At 36.3% G+C, this 15,856-nt stretch overlaps 1 protein-coding gene across 1 annotated transcript in view; it reads right to left on the bottom strand.

The window, feature by feature from the left end:
* Positions 1-12,520: 12,520 nt before the first annotated feature.
* LOC131692619 (trehalase-like) overlaps positions 12,521-15,856 on the bottom strand; it is a 146,568-nt gene continuing 143,232 nt past the window's right edge. The window contains exon 8 of the mRNA XM_058979776.1: positions 12,521-12,563. Within this exon, the coding sequence (XP_058835759.1) occupies positions 12,536-12,563 (28 nt within the window). The 3' untranslated portion in view covers positions 12,521-12,535. The remainder of the gene's footprint in view (positions 12,564-15,856) is intronic.

The raw sequence follows: 15,856 nt of genomic DNA, 5'->3' as shown, positions 1-15,856 counted from the left end.
GTGAGCTCCATAGTAGCAGTAAGTGTAGCACCGACTTCACCGGTGTAGTGCAGTGTCAAAAACGAAAATGGTATTATATGAATAGAGATCTCGTAAAATAGGATTTATAAGACGAGTTTTGATGCCCAAACAACAAAATTGTCAAGCATTTTCAACACAAGATGGCGGTTGGACAGTATTTTCCCGCAGGCGAAATCTTTTGGAAAGAGTCCATGGCCTATAGGGCATCGCAAAAAATTTTTTTTGTTGATTCTCAAAGGCCCCCCCCCTCTCATATTGTGACAAATGTCCAAGTAATCTCAGATGCCAAATTTCACTTCGCTTAGACAATTCTAGACCCCCGCCCACCTCGCTTGAAATTTTTGAAAATGGTGTTATGGGAAAATGTGGAGGAAAAATATATTAAATGCTATAACTTTTGAAGTAGCAATCAGAAAATTACAATTTATATTTCTTTTTAAAGAAAATAGACTTAGTATTGGAATGGAGATATTACTGTATCTATAAAAATACGGGAAAGTGGGGTACTGGATCATTTTGACCCCAAAATCCCCTATTGTTTGAATTTTTTTGCTCCGTTGTGCAAACCATACATATTTTGATGTTTTTCTAATGTAAAAAAATCTCAGAAATCGAACGGAATCTTTTAGATCTTTGTCCGAATACGAGAAGTTGGAGTTATAGGGCCTTTTGTCATTTATATTAAATTTTATCATTTTCTCGTGCATATATCTTGATTATTCTTCATTCAATTTTCATAAATTGTACCTTGTTCAACGTGGAAAATTCTTAGGAACAAAATAAAAATAGATTCGTTACCGGTAAAATTCAGAAACAACAAATTATCTGACATATAAAAGTTTCATACCTGGAAAAATAGGTGAAGTTGAGGTATTAGGCATAGGCGGCTCCAGCTGGCTGACAAAGGAGGGGCACGCCTTTCTGACAAAATATTGCTTATAGACGAGACTTAAAAAATAAACACATTTAGAAGCGTAGACTCATTTCTTATTTCTTAACACGGTTAATATTTAGGGATTTGCTACTGGTGAATCAAACACCATCCTTGAATGAAATCACTATACGGCTCATTGCGGTGTCTCAACGGAGCCAAGGGTCTTTTATAGATTTACAAAATATAACTAAAAACAAGACCAAATGTTATTGAGTGTTCGTCGGATTTCGCATGTAGGGGAGACCGAGGAGGGTTGAAACAATTTTTTGTTTTTGTTAGATAAATCGACAAAAACTGTCATTCGATGATTGCTTATTTGTAAATTTCTTACTTCTGTTTATGCTATATCAAATTACATCAGAATAACTGGTACAAATCAATAACAAAGCATCAATATATTGATTGTTGTAACAGTGTTCTCTTTGGTTCAACTCTCCTCATACCGTGGTAAGTTGAAACAGCAATGAATGTGAGTTGAAACAAGTAACCAATTATTTTAAATATTATCAAAATATTTTCTAAAGCATCAAATGTTACAATTGTGTCATTTTTATTCGTTCACACTCAGATAATTCCTCAAAATGCTATGTATTCTTATAATTATTTTTCACAGTGTATATCTACGTATAAAGTGACACTTGTTTTGAAATTTAATGTTAGATTTTGGTTACACATCCAGGAATTTCTGCACTTATCCTAACAGTAATAACAGTAAGATAGTTTACCTAACTTTAACTGTAAAATCAAGAAATTTGACACCCATTTTTCATATATTTAATTATGTACTATTTTCCAAGCACTTCGTCTAGAACATTCTGCATTCATAAAAATGGTTGATATGGCCAGGGATACAATTTATGACTACAAGTGATACGGGTTTATGGAAACAGTTAATTTGGTATCCATGTCGGTAGTATTTGGTTCATTTTGAATTATAGTCTCTTCGCTCCAAGCTTCATAAGCTGATAGGAGTAAACAATTAGAACAAATGCAAATTCTGTAGTTATAAATGACCTTGATCTAATAAATTGACAACGTTAATCACTGTTGTCAATTCAGCAAAGAAGAATCTTGATTATTATCATTTGTTCAGGAACGTTCATGTGATTATAACATTACCATAAGACTAGAAGTTCATCATCGAGGAGAGTTGAAACAAGGTGTTTCAACTCTCCTAGGTCAAGAAGTAAGGATTTATACATCACAAAGATAGAAAGAAACGTATGCAATTCATAAATGTTAACTCTTAGACTACATCATAGCGATATTTTCATGATCGAACATCACTTAATATCCTATTTATACCAATTTCAAGAAAATACCGAAATCTTTCTTTTGCTCATTTTTTGTAGTGTGGTTACCGTAAATACTCAACCACTCATTTACCGTAGTTGGCGTGTATTGAAGTATTTGTGGGCACAATATAAATAAAACAAATGCATTATTGTTTTATCCCTAACTGCACTGCTTCGCTAGTAATGGGCACTGTTTCAACTCTCCTCTGGTTAAAATCTCCTCGGTTTCCCCTACTACTTTCTATAGCTTATTTCGTGGCGGGGAAAAACGTGTCTGGTCACCTGATGCATCTTGAGGTTCATTTACTTTTCTCTTAACATTCACGTAAAGATGGGAAATCTGTTCGCGAACGGTTCAGGATAACTGGTTCTTCAAATAGAAAGAGTGAAAGGGAGTTCCTTTTCAACCCACATTAGTACTTACCTAAAATTCTCTTAGAAACGAATTGGTCAGTTCCCCTACAGCAGGTCGCCAAATTTAAAAGACCAATTGTTAGGCGAACGGATGACAATGAACTGACCCACCGCCCAACAAACTGTCGTGGATGCTCTCTTAATTTTGAACTGGACGAAGAATGACATTCATAAAGAGTAGAAAAATTCCTCTCACTCTCTATTTCTGTAATTTCATTATAAACAACTGACCCCCCTTCAACGAACCTGTGTAACAGTTCAGCTGGCAAATGCTCAGCGAGAGTTTTCGATCCGAAAGTATACCTCATGCGTCTTCCAGATCAGACTGTTTCGACAATCATTCGCTATATACAATGAAAAATTCAACTGAACGCTAAAATAGTTCATGTGATCTAATTCTTTTTACAGAACTAGTCTGCCCATCTCTAATCGGTAATGCTATGTTCGGGCTCACGATTAGATGTTTTTCGTTGCCTTTTGCACTTACAAGTCACTAAACCCGCACTGAAGGTGTTGGCTGTTGATGTTGGGGTGCTTGATGCTGTGTTTTCACTTGAATAGTTGCCACAAATTTGGCAACCTTATGTGGTTCAGGTGTTGGTAGTTGGTTTGATTTGCCGTAGAGGTGTTCGCAATCGGTTGTGGTGTATTCTCCTAACCATCTTCCGCGCAAGGTTTTCCGGTATGTCCCGTTTAATTACAGTACTTGCACATAGAAATCTGCCCGTCATGGATGCATGGCTTGTTCAATTATAGTTCCGTTGTGCTTTAATTGTACAGCCAAGAGGGAGTAGATTTTTCGACCCGCATTCTCAACACAAGAACATCATTAGCCATATTCGGTAAAAAGTATCAGGTGCAACGGATTCTACATGTCCAATATCCATCCATCTCCGTGTATTTTGCATTTGGCTTACGGGCGTTGATAGCTCACCTCTATACTGTCATTTTCTATATACACGGGAATCTTAATTCCAATACTGTAACTTTCAGTCACGTATTTTAAGTTGTTCTGCAAATCGAATATTTCTGAGTGGTCTAGTATTAGTAGCCATTGATTTTGGGCAGATTCCTCGTTCCGTCTGGGTCGTGCAAAACTGAGAAGCAACATCAATTTAGGCACAGCAAACAAACGTCCATATCAAAGGTAAGTGTTGAGAAACAAAATTCGACACATCCAAAGGTTATTGTGATGTTGCCACCAGAGGTGGTTCTGTTGTTATTCCATTTAGTGCGTCGTTTTACTGAATTAACAGGGCATACAATTGATGTTCGACTGTCATAATTATATTGGGATATATGTTCAAATGGCAAAACAAGTATTTTAAAACTTGTTTGTTCCAACCTGGATGTCTGTTATCTATGATTTAGTTGTAACACATTAAAACTTTAGATCATTTCTGATTATAAAGCTAAACAATCACACTAGAACAGGAATAATAACTTGCAGCATAGTTGCAGGGAAAATTAGTATTCGTGGACATTGCGGTTACCTACGCTATCAGATTTACTTAATAGTCGATTGATCTGCTTCAGACCTAGGGGACCCAAGAGGACAGGAAGGAGACAGAAGAGGAATCAATGCAAAATTGTAATTGCATCACTGACGACAACACGCGTTGTTAGCAGCATGATATATTGGACTAGACAAAATAGAGGACTTCACGTTACACACTTCGAGACAATCAGGCGCTATATTTAGTCCTCCTCCCGAGTACCGGTGTGTACTTGGCAGAAAGTTGCCACTTCGTCCGATTTTACAAATTTTGTCTCGTGGGATGGATCAAGATCCCCTAAGCTATAGGCTGCAGTCCTATCAGCCCGCTAAAAAGATGTTGCCGGATATCGCGGATGTATAGCTCTTCCAATCAATATTTCTTGTGAGGGCATACTGTTAGCAATAGTAATTACGATTGGCAGATGGTCGCTGAATCTAACCGCAGCGATGTCGAGTAGAGGGACAAGTGTAAGGCACTCGTGCGTGCTGGTGGGGCAGTAATCCGTGTCATTTCTCTCGTGTTTAAAATGATCATATTGAAGTCGTCGCAAAGCTCATGCAGTGAGGTAGATTGATTATGGTCATGAATGCAACCCCAGGCCGTACCGTGGGAGCTAAAATCACCAAAAACTAGTCTCGGTGCGGGAGGAGTTCCACAATATCGCCAAGCCGTCGGTAGCTTCGTCAGGTTTCGTTCTGTCAGAGCAAATGAAATTCGTGACAATACCAGTTTATATACTGGTTGTTTTACTACATAAGTAACAATTAGTGTTATATAATCGTTTTTAATCATTTATTCAATTAATTTAATTTAATTTTGAAGTAGAAAAAAATCGTTCTCATTTTTGCTGGTTTTTAGTATTTTATTGTTTATTTTTTATAGTTTTTCAAACTAGTGGCTCGCAAGTATAATTTGCGCACAATAACTGCTGCAATAGTAACGTTGCGTGTTACCAACGTTACACAGTTGTTTTCGCAATTAAAAAACGAAGAAAATTATGTATTTCTTTTGCTTGCATTTTTACCTGCGAAAATTGCTGTTAAATGCGTGGGGTACATTTATACCCCAGTGCAACGTTCTAGGGTGGAACACGCAAATGCAACGTTCTAGGTTTAAAGCAGCGCTAGTTTCTTTCTCTGGCTGTAATATGGGAACACATGGGGGTTTTTATGTCCCTGGAAGTGCTGGGAACTCCTTTTCTTGAGTAGCTGTTTTTGGGGGGCCTTGAAGAGACACCTTCTGCCCTTTACGACGAAGCCATCCATTTTCGTCAACTGTGGTTGAAGGTCATTCGGAAAATGAAACCTGATCTCAATACCTTGAATTATGGTTTGGCGAAAAAACATGTACAGCGTGGTACTGACTCGATGGATGTGTCTTCAGCGACGATGAAGTCTGTAGGAATTTCAAGCAAATCGGGGCTCAAACTCTACAAGGCTTCTGCTCATGGAAAGGTTCGTAGAAGATGCAAGTTTGTTTTCGTAAGTTCACGAAAAAAATGATTTGGCGAGGGCTCTGTTCCTTCAGCAAGAAACCCGGCTTTTTGTGACTGATTTCACTATGAATGTGGAAGTATTTCAAAGGGAGTGCTTCAATAAACGAATTTTACGCTTCATTAATTTTCATGGTAATCCAGTTGGTCAAATCTAGTAAGCTGCCATAACAGTCCGTGCACAGGAAATTCTCAAGGGAAGACAAGGCTTTTCTTACAAAAGAAAAGGAACAAAGATTCATAAACTCTGAAGATTTTTTTCCGAGCCGTGGCGGGCCGAGTCTTACGTACCAATCGATTAAGCTTAACAAATTGAGTCAATATCTGTTATCGAGAAGGATTCTTCAACAAACATCGCTGTCTGCTGGCTCGTGGTAGTATCGGATTCTTACTGCAGTGGTAAGCCTACCGACTAAACCTAAACTTCTTGTTTACCCTAATTCTCATCCCCCGGTTCCATCGTTAAATATTACCACAGAGAACAGACATACAAGCTAGAATAAACTTTCCCCAAAAAAAAACTGTGTAAACATTTAAATGATAATACGTCGAAAATCACCATCGCATACATGTTCGCATGCGTGAGTCGCCATTGTAACCAAGTTTGCATACAAGTGCCGTATAGCGACTGCTGGACGATCGAAGCGCCAGCCAGTGGCAAGTTGCTACTTGCTGTTGTCATTTCAAAGCGACAGTTTTATTTCTTACACAAGTTGAAAACTTTACTTGTATGTCAGTTCTCAGTGATATTACTTCAGGATGGATTGAGCTCCTGCTTTGTTATTTTGTGTTAATCGTTTATGTTTTCTCCATTATTACTTTTTCTAATCCTTCTTGGTGCCGCCCGTTCCTATTTATATGCTAGCTTGTGCTGAGAATTCCTAAGTGGCGATATTTCTCTCGATATCGATGCCCGATTCGTGAGCCATATAGCTCTCAATAACTCCGACGGAGATATCATCGGCAGTGTAATTTTTCCTGACAACGACATCCCGATTTTCTTCGACTTCATGTGGTTCGTTCGTGTTTTTCCTTTCCTTAATATCCCGTTATTAGTTTGCTGACCGACATTTGCTGTGTCTACTCACAAATATTGCTAATATCGCAACTTGTCGAAACAGGGACCGATCCTGAGATGTCGACCAGTTTGATTCACATCTCTTTCCAGCCACCCTCGCAATATTTCTTCCTTGATTTCTTCAACGGCTTGTTTCTAGAGTGTCTGAACTCAAATGTCATTTTATGGTTCAAACGATTCGCAATTGTGTTTCCTGTTAGGACATTTTTAAAGGAAATTATTCTAAATCCTCATGCGATGGGTCTGAGCCCCCAAAACTCTCCCCGTGCGCACGGGCTGCGTGCTACAATTGTCTAAAAACATCAGAGTCATTTCATCTCAAACAAGCTGAATCCGCAAAATTATTACCAGTTCCGTCCAATAGAAAAATCTTGTGCGATAATGAAACTCGAAGTGTAGATGAAAGGAGCAATCACCAGCATCGGTGCACAGATGGAGAATCGGTTAGCTGAGGCAGTGACTAAAAGAAGGTGAGTGTGCTATTTGACTCCCATTATTACTCTCTTAAAGATTTAGCTAGATATATCAAATAGAAATAATTTTACCAAAAGTTTTGCTTGGTACCGAATATACCGGTACGTACTTATTTTTATTCCATACCAATATTTCCGTACCAAAAGTGGATTGAAAACAATACTTTGCGTATTGCTTGAACAAATTCGAAATTGCTTTTATTGTCAAATTTAATTAATTAGCTTTTACTTGGTTAAATAAAGTATTACAAAAAAATAAACTGATTACCTTGTTGATCACCTCTAGAATATTGACATATTGAAGTAGTTAAATGCAAATATCATTTTACCAAAACAGCTTCTAGTCGAATAGGGGGGGGGGGGGCACGTGCCCCTGCGTTCCCCTCCCTGGAGCCGCCAGTGGTATTAGGACATTTAATGAAAAAAATGTGGTTTGTAGAGTTAATGTCAAAAAATTTAATGTTTTTGAATTTTAACGCAATCGAATCTATTTTTGTTGAATTTCTAAGAATTTTCTACGTTCAACAAGGTACAAATCATTAAAATTGAATGAAGAATAATAGAGATATATGCACGAGAAAATGATAAAATTTAATATAAATGACAAAAGGCCCTATAACCCCAACTTCTCGTATTCGGACAAAGGTCTAAAAGGTTTCGTTAGATTTCTGAGATTTTTTCACATTAGAAAAACTGCAAAATATGTATGGTTTGCACCACGAAGCAGAAAAATTAAAAAAAATATGGGATTTTGGGGCCAAAATGACCCAATACCCTACAATCCCGTATTTTTCTAGGAACAGAAATATTTTCTTTCCAATATAAAGGTTATTTACTTTAAAAAGAGGTATAAATTGTAATTTTCTGATTGCTACTTCAAAAGTTATAGCATTTGATATATTTTTCCTCCATATTTTCCCATACACACAAAAAATAATGAAATTTAAACGACATGTAAATCAATACGAATGTAAACATACAATGATTGAATCAAAACTTTGATTGAAGATTACGTTAAAATCAATGCACTCAATTGGAGCATCAACAAGCATATAATTTTACACTTTCATTCGTGTAATATTACATGTCATTCATTTTACAGCAATATGCGTGTAAAAAATACATTGAAGTGCATTGGTTTTCCGTTTTAAGAAACTGCAATATTCAATCCACGTGTAGAATTATAATAAAATTCGTTGAAGAAAGCGCGACAAGTTGTGTGGATTTTTGGTGGAACTTAATTTTACATTTTTATTCATGCTCCAAATATGTGCATGAAAATAAACTTAAAATTACAAAATATTTTTTTCTGTGTAGCACCATTTTCAAAAATTTCAAGCGAAGTGGGCGGGGGTCTAGAATTGTCCAAGTGATGTGAAATTTGGCATCTGAGATTACTTTGACATTTGTCACAATATGAGAGGGGGGCCTTTGAGAATTAAAAAAATAATTTTTTTTTGCAATGCCCTAAATATTTTTTTTTGCAATGCCCGTAATCTTTAACCCAGAGCCAAAATCTAACTTTTTTTCGAATCCTTAGAACGATAGAAACGTACGACGTACGTAGGATTCAAAGCTATTTTGATTTTCCGCGAAATGGCACACTTTTTAATAGAAAAGCGCTTAATATGTCATGAAAATCAGCACAAAATTGCTCATTTAAAAAAAAAATCCTGCGTGCGTCATTGGAGAAAGCAATTTTGAATACACTGTGAAAATTTTAAAACGATGGAAAATCAACTGTTTGAGTTATATTACCGGCTACCGCAAAAATGTGGTTTTGAGCAAAATGCAGTTAAAGGTATTGAAGGCATTCTAATTTGTTTTTTGGCATTAGTATTAGTAGCAATGATGCAAATCACAATTCTTTGTTCAATCACTAGCTATTGTGAGCCCAACAGTATCCGAAATATGTTGCTCGCTGCGAGGTCTCTTTTAGAAACAGTCGATATCGAAATAATCGCGTTGAGGTAGTATGTTATCAAGGGTTGCAATTTCAGTTCTAGTTCTCAGATCGCCATGAAAATTGAGATAAACTCTATTAAGGATATGTTCTTCAAATATACACAATATTTTTTTTTTGATTTTTTGGCCCAACACAACATAGCCGCTTAAGTGAATTGAGTTTTTCCATTAAGATTGCATTGAATGAAGTACTTGAATATTTCATTGACAAAACATTAGTAATAAGTGAATGAAACTTTATCTGATGTAGTTTAGGTTTGTTTTTTATTTCACATGACATTAAATTGCATGAACGTGTAATTCGACATCAGATGGTCAAGCGTTAGTCGATATACTAGACGTGATGATATACAGATTATAATTTTTTACGTTAAAATATAAACTAACATAAAACTAGGTTAATTTTTATGCTTCTAAACGTCAGATTTAGTAGACCTAAATTTCCCTGATTTTGCGTGGTGTGTTTCGTGGTTAGCTTATTTTACATTTAATATTTCAAAATAGATGTAGCGCCAAATAGATGGAACATTTATGTGCTTAAAAGCGATAGTAATTGTGGCGAAAACTTGGACGTTGCATGTCCTCGAATACATTCCTTGCGTATTTATTTGACAACGCATCTCTCGTAAACACGGTTTTGAAGTGAGCGCATGGTTATTATTAGGACTACAACGTTTTCTATTTCATTCTCTAGCAAATAGTATAGAAAATACGTAACAAATAAATACTATAATTCCAGGCCTTCGTAAGCCTGGGATCCTCGAACAAAGTGGAGTCAGTAGAATCATTGCTCTTTCTGTACTACTCTGAGGTTGGAATCAATCCCTCTTGTGTATGTCTTCAACATCTTTTATAACAAGCCTAATACTGTTTCTCATTGTTTTAATTGTTGAACAAATAATAGTTCTTGATAAAAATTTAAAAATCGTGTGTCATTATACGCTACAACTCGCTGGCAAAGTCTGTCAAAATATGATGTACCGTTCCAAGCCGAAATACAGCATTTTGCTTAACGCGTTCGCTTGATCACTTTTGCGGTGTAAGTATAAAAATGTCTTATTCGCTCCGGGGATTCCCTAAAACCGAACGCTCCAAAACAATCCCAGCAGTTCGAAGTTTTACATCAAAGAGAAGCAAATACCTGCGGATTTGCACGTTCGGTGCTGAAAATACCCTAAAGTGTAATCCCTCGTATTTGTCGAAAGGCACTATAATTCGAATGTGGTTAGTGCTTTATTGGAATACTCTGCGGTTGTATCTTGTGTTGTTTATAAGCATTAATCTGCCATTCACTTTCACTAGTTCTCAAGTTAAAATGAGCAACTTTTCTATAAACATACAAATTGTGTCACCGTTTTTTGGAGCTAACATCAATCTGAAGCTAGCTTAATCCTGTCACTAAGTCAGTGTTGGATTCTGATGGGACGCAAATTCCATAGCTAATTTACAATTTTTTAATCGAAAATACTACTCCCCTTCTCTTCAAAAAGTGGCTAAAAATTAACTCGAAGTTTGGGCTCGAAAGACTTATTGTTCCAAAAAGACATTTGAACCAGATTTCTAGCAAAACCAGCCATATACCGGACTAATTTTATAGAGCTTGAGCTTGAGCTTATGCGACCACCCCTGGCTGCTACTCCGTTATCGATCGGGGCTATCTGAAGTTGCACAGGGAATCAGTAGATAATTATGCTTGGGAGTAGCGAAACATCTTTCAATGTGCAACTCCTGGTAATCCTAAAACGTTTTTGATCAGTACCGGCGCCGGCCAGGCCCGAACGTAGATCGCGAAAGGAAAGGGAAGGAATGGTTAGTCCGATACTTGCTTTTGCTAGAGGCCGTATATACTACTGCGCACTCCACAAGTACCACGGGAGGGGGATATTTTTGTTAGTAAGAGTATAGAAGTTGGATCTACTTCTTCTTTACCGACGCCAGAGAGGCGATTCCACTACCTGGACTAGATATCGATCCATCATAGATCATGGACCGGGGACCAACCAATGTTAGGATTGCTTTATACAATCATTGTGCACGAAAAAAAAAATATGTTTAGTCACACAGAGCCACACATACGAGCGTTCCAAGGGTAGACGTCCAACCATTTTCAAGTCGAGGAGCGCCGCGTCGAACACGATAACTCTCGATAAAATTGTCTGATATAGGAAATTCAATAAGTTTTGAAAAGCTTAGACTTACTTCTTCTTTACCGACGCCAGAGAGGCGATTCCACTACCTGGACTAGATATCGATCCATCATAGATCATGGATCGGGGACCAACGGCTTTACTTCCCTTCCGAAGGAAGACGTGACCACAGATTTTTTTCACCTCAGAAAAATCTCAACGACCTCGGCTGGAATTGAACCCAGGCCAACTGGAATGAGTGGCGGTCACGCTTACCACTCAACCACCGACGCCGTCAGACTAATTTGATAGAAGGCAATAAACATATACATACCAGGTAGATTATTTGCTAAAACTAGGCTTTTCGGATTAAATAAAAGGGAAGAAATTTTTTTCGGTCGTTGTATTTTCAAATCCATTATCTTATAAATAAACTTAAATGTACACGAGAGGATGCACAGTGGTCCCAATGAGCAAAAAAGGGGGTTATTTAGATTTCGTCAAAACGGTTGACTTTAGCAATATGGTGTCTTTGAGAAAGTTTCTTAGAGTAGAACTCCCCTTCTTTCTGTCTTAACGAATTGATGATTAATCTCCCTAATAGTGAGTTACGAAATTTATTTTCTTCAATAATTCAGATAGAGAAATACTTACTTCAGCAAAGTTGTAGAAAAACTTGTTACAAACATTTTACCTGAAGACTTCAACTCTCTATGTTTTAAGCTTTTTGAGATATGGGACTTTATTTGTAAAAGGCCCCTTAAAACCAGTTTTTTCATCATAAGTTTTCTTCTAGATTTTTTCCATTATATAAATGTTCTAGAACATTGTTTGGATTATTAAACTGCATTACTTTGCCGAAGACGGAAGCTTGCTATCGCTAGTATGCGTGGAAATATTCACGTTGAAAAAACTGGTTTTAAGGGGCCTTTTACAAATAATGTCCTATATCTCAAAAAGCTTAAAACATAGAGAGTTGAAGTCTTCAGGTAAAATGTTTGTAACGAGTATCTCTATAACTTTGCTGAAGTAAGTATTTCTCTATCTGAATTATTGAAGAAAATAAATTTCGTAACTCACTATTAGGGGGATTAATCATCAATTTGTTAAAACAGAAAGAAGGGGAGTTCTACTTCAAGAAACTTTCTCAAAGACACCATATTGCTAAAGTCAACCTTTTTGACGCAATCTAAATAACCCCCTTTTTTGCTCTTTGGGACCACTGTGGGATGGTTGGTTCATCGACCAAAAAATCGACGGAATATGCTAATAGAAAAGTAAAGTTAAAAAAGAAAAAAAAACAATTATTTGCGATATTTTGATGCGAATTAAACAACACAGAGAACAAAACTGACACTCGGGTTTGGTTATGAATGATGCGCTGTTAGATTTCTTTTAAAATTTATTAGTATTTTGCATCATTTAATAGTATCTATCGGGGCGATGAAGATTATTACTTCATGAATACATCGTGAGTTTAGGATCGAAAGTTCTGTATGCTAAACATGACGATACCGCAGAGTGCAGAGCCCCAGGTAATATTTCATTGCATTTTCGGAAAGGTCTGAGGAAAGATCCGGCCGAAATTCTATGAAATCGTAACTTACCATCTTAGATTCCGATTTCCCACATCCAATAAGATTATTTTGACTCTAGAGCAATTTTTTAAAAAGGCGTGAAAATTTCTACATGCTGCATTTTCGAAAAAAAATTGTTCGATTTCCGTATTTTTTACAACAAAACTATTTGAGAACGAGCTATAGGGAATGAATACTTCTGCGCGAAAAATATATAAGGGATTGTCGTATAGGTTGAGACAGCTCGATATTTTCATTCTTATGCAGTGTTGCCATCTGTTATATTTAGCACATACTAGACACTTTTTATGCCAAGTTGAAACTATAGTTCATTCTTGTCACAGCTGTACTGATCAGTGTCAAAAAACGAGAGAAAAATCTTTTGTTGTGCTGATTTTTGCGCCATTTTAAATTGAATCTTTTTCATCGAAATTGCAACGTAAATAACCCCGGTGCCGGGGTAAGTTGGCGGGTTTTCCGCGACACATATTTTTGTCTCTAAAAATGGAGACAACGCATGAAACACTTTAAAAAAATCAGAGATGTTGCAAACAGTCTGCTCTTTCATGTCGCGTGTTCTATTTTGCAAGATCTACCTACATCAAAGCGATAAAAATTGAAAACTGAAAACACCGCCAACTAGCCCCGGTCTCCCCTACTTACGCATGCGTACAAGATTGCGTACAAGCACAGACAAACATACGTAACACGAGATGAATTTTCATCGCCCACAGAAAAAAACAGTCGATTTGAGTAATGAAAAATGCGCCACCTCATCGAGCGTGGCGCTTGTGAAGCGATTTTGACACATAGCCATAATGCGTCACTTCGTTACCACAAGCACTCGAAAACCAAGATGAAGGGAAAGAAAGATGGGAGCATTCGTCACTTTTGAATGTATTAGTTTTATACACGTCGTTTATGTTCAATGGCGTCCGCGAGCCATAAAATAAATAAACATAAAGTTCCAGGCATCATGATTCTTTTGTGCACGATGAAAAGAGAGAAAAGGCTGAACTTCACCACGGATCTTCCGATTCGAACACTTAGTGATACTTTTTTATCTCGAAACTACCGATAACAATAATTATGACTGAACCGAATCAAAACCTCTGGCCACAGAAAAGCCCACCAAGTTATTTGTTTATGTTTTTCTTCTTCATATTCGTTTGTTTTATCGAAGAAAAATGACAACAATGGTCCAGAAATGTGAAATGTATTCCTGTTGAAGTGTCCAAGGCAAGAATTGTCCAAAATCATCTCGTAGTTTAGTTAGTTAGTTAGAATTTCAACGTTGGCCGGATGCAGGAGCTATGTAAACTAAAGATACGCTGAGACCATATTCAATCTAGATAAATTTAATGATCGGTCGCAACCCAACAAGCGATAAAACATCAAGTCGTGGGATTATTATGAATGATAATAACTACATATTTAGGTTGCGTCAGGATACAGTTCCGTAGAAGACCAACACATCGAGCATAGTTTGCACTCAAGAGAAAGATCAAAGATTTCGTTGAAAGGGAAAGTTGTCTCATGTACTCGTATGCAGAATCGTCGTGGGGAACCAGCAGTTTAGAATTTAAAAAAATTAAATTCTCCCATAGCCTACATAGTGAGTTTTCATTTACGGAAAACTAAAAATGAAATCGTTGATGCGAATTGATCTTGATATTGGCAAGGAAATTTTAGGGGTTGTGTCTCTGCGATCTTGATACAATGACCTCGATAACACAGCCAACTTTTTAAAAATAGGCTACATAGCCTTGCTTTTATAGTAAAAGTAAACGCCAGTTTGAAAAATAAAATAAAGAGTTCCTGATGTCTCCGGGATTCCAAAAGAACGACGGCAAAGAAGGGTAAATAGAGACAAAAATCAATCATAGGACCAATTAACGATAAGAATTGATTTCTTCACACGAAAAAGAAAAACAATTTTGGCGTTGCCTAATTTCCCGTAACAATAAATGGTTGAGTTGGATTTAAAAAACTTCTAGTACGTGACATAGGCGATTTATCTATTTCGCTCTTCAAATTTAACAACTGCAACAATGCTCTTATTTTTCATCTATTATCTTGCAGTTGACAAGCGGTGTGGACATTGTTGCCAGGACTTCGGTTGAAAAAAAAATTATTTCCCATGGTTGCCAGAATCATATTTTGTGCAATGTGTTCAACAGATTTCGCTAGTATAACGTGGGCGATGATTTTTTTTAGAATTTTCTTCGAGCTGTTACGTCTGTTTGTCTGTGGTACAAGTTTTACATGTAAAAACTGTGAGTCAGATTAACTTTGTCAAATGGAAGTAAATAAGTCTATCAATTACTTATTCATTTTCTAAAATACCAATTAATAAATAAATATTAACAAAAAAAAAAATAAATATAATTAAAGGTAAAATTGCCTTTATTTATTTAAATTGCTTGAAGTTTCCAACCTATACGACACAATTTTTTTGGCCATTTCGCCATCATGCAGAAAATTGATGCTAAGTATTATTTAAAATTGCAAGTAAACATTTTCCATTCGCAGACATTAAGCCACATAATATATCTACAAAATGGTGTACCACAAGCTAAAAAATATTGTCACAGCAACAATAAATCAGCTTTTAAACTCGTAGTAAAACAAAACAAATGTGTTGTTAAAACAAAATTAAAAATATCTCGAGAACTAATAAATTTCAGAAAATTTTTGTTATAAGCATTTAAATTTGAAATGGCATTCAGTATCCTATTCAATAAGAAAATCGTATTTTTGACTGCAAATATTATGAATTATAAAAATATGTTAAAAGTTGTTGTTAGAAAAACTTTTTAGTGAAAGCTCCCATGATCCAAATACACTTAAAGAGTTTTTTTTATATCTCTAAAACGATAAACATTTGATTGTTGATAGTTTCTAATGACGAATTTATTGATTTTGTTGGAGCGAAATTCCAAATGTCTTCACATCTATTGCATTTTGGAAGATTTTTGTTAA

Source organism: Topomyia yanbarensis, chromosome 3 (genome assembly GCF_030247195.1).
Source record: "Topomyia yanbarensis strain Yona2022 chromosome 3, ASM3024719v1, whole genome shotgun sequence".
Taxonomy (NCBI): domain Eukaryota; kingdom Metazoa; phylum Arthropoda; class Insecta; order Diptera; family Culicidae; genus Topomyia; species Topomyia yanbarensis.
This window is presented reverse-complemented; position numbering and strand designations above follow the sequence as displayed.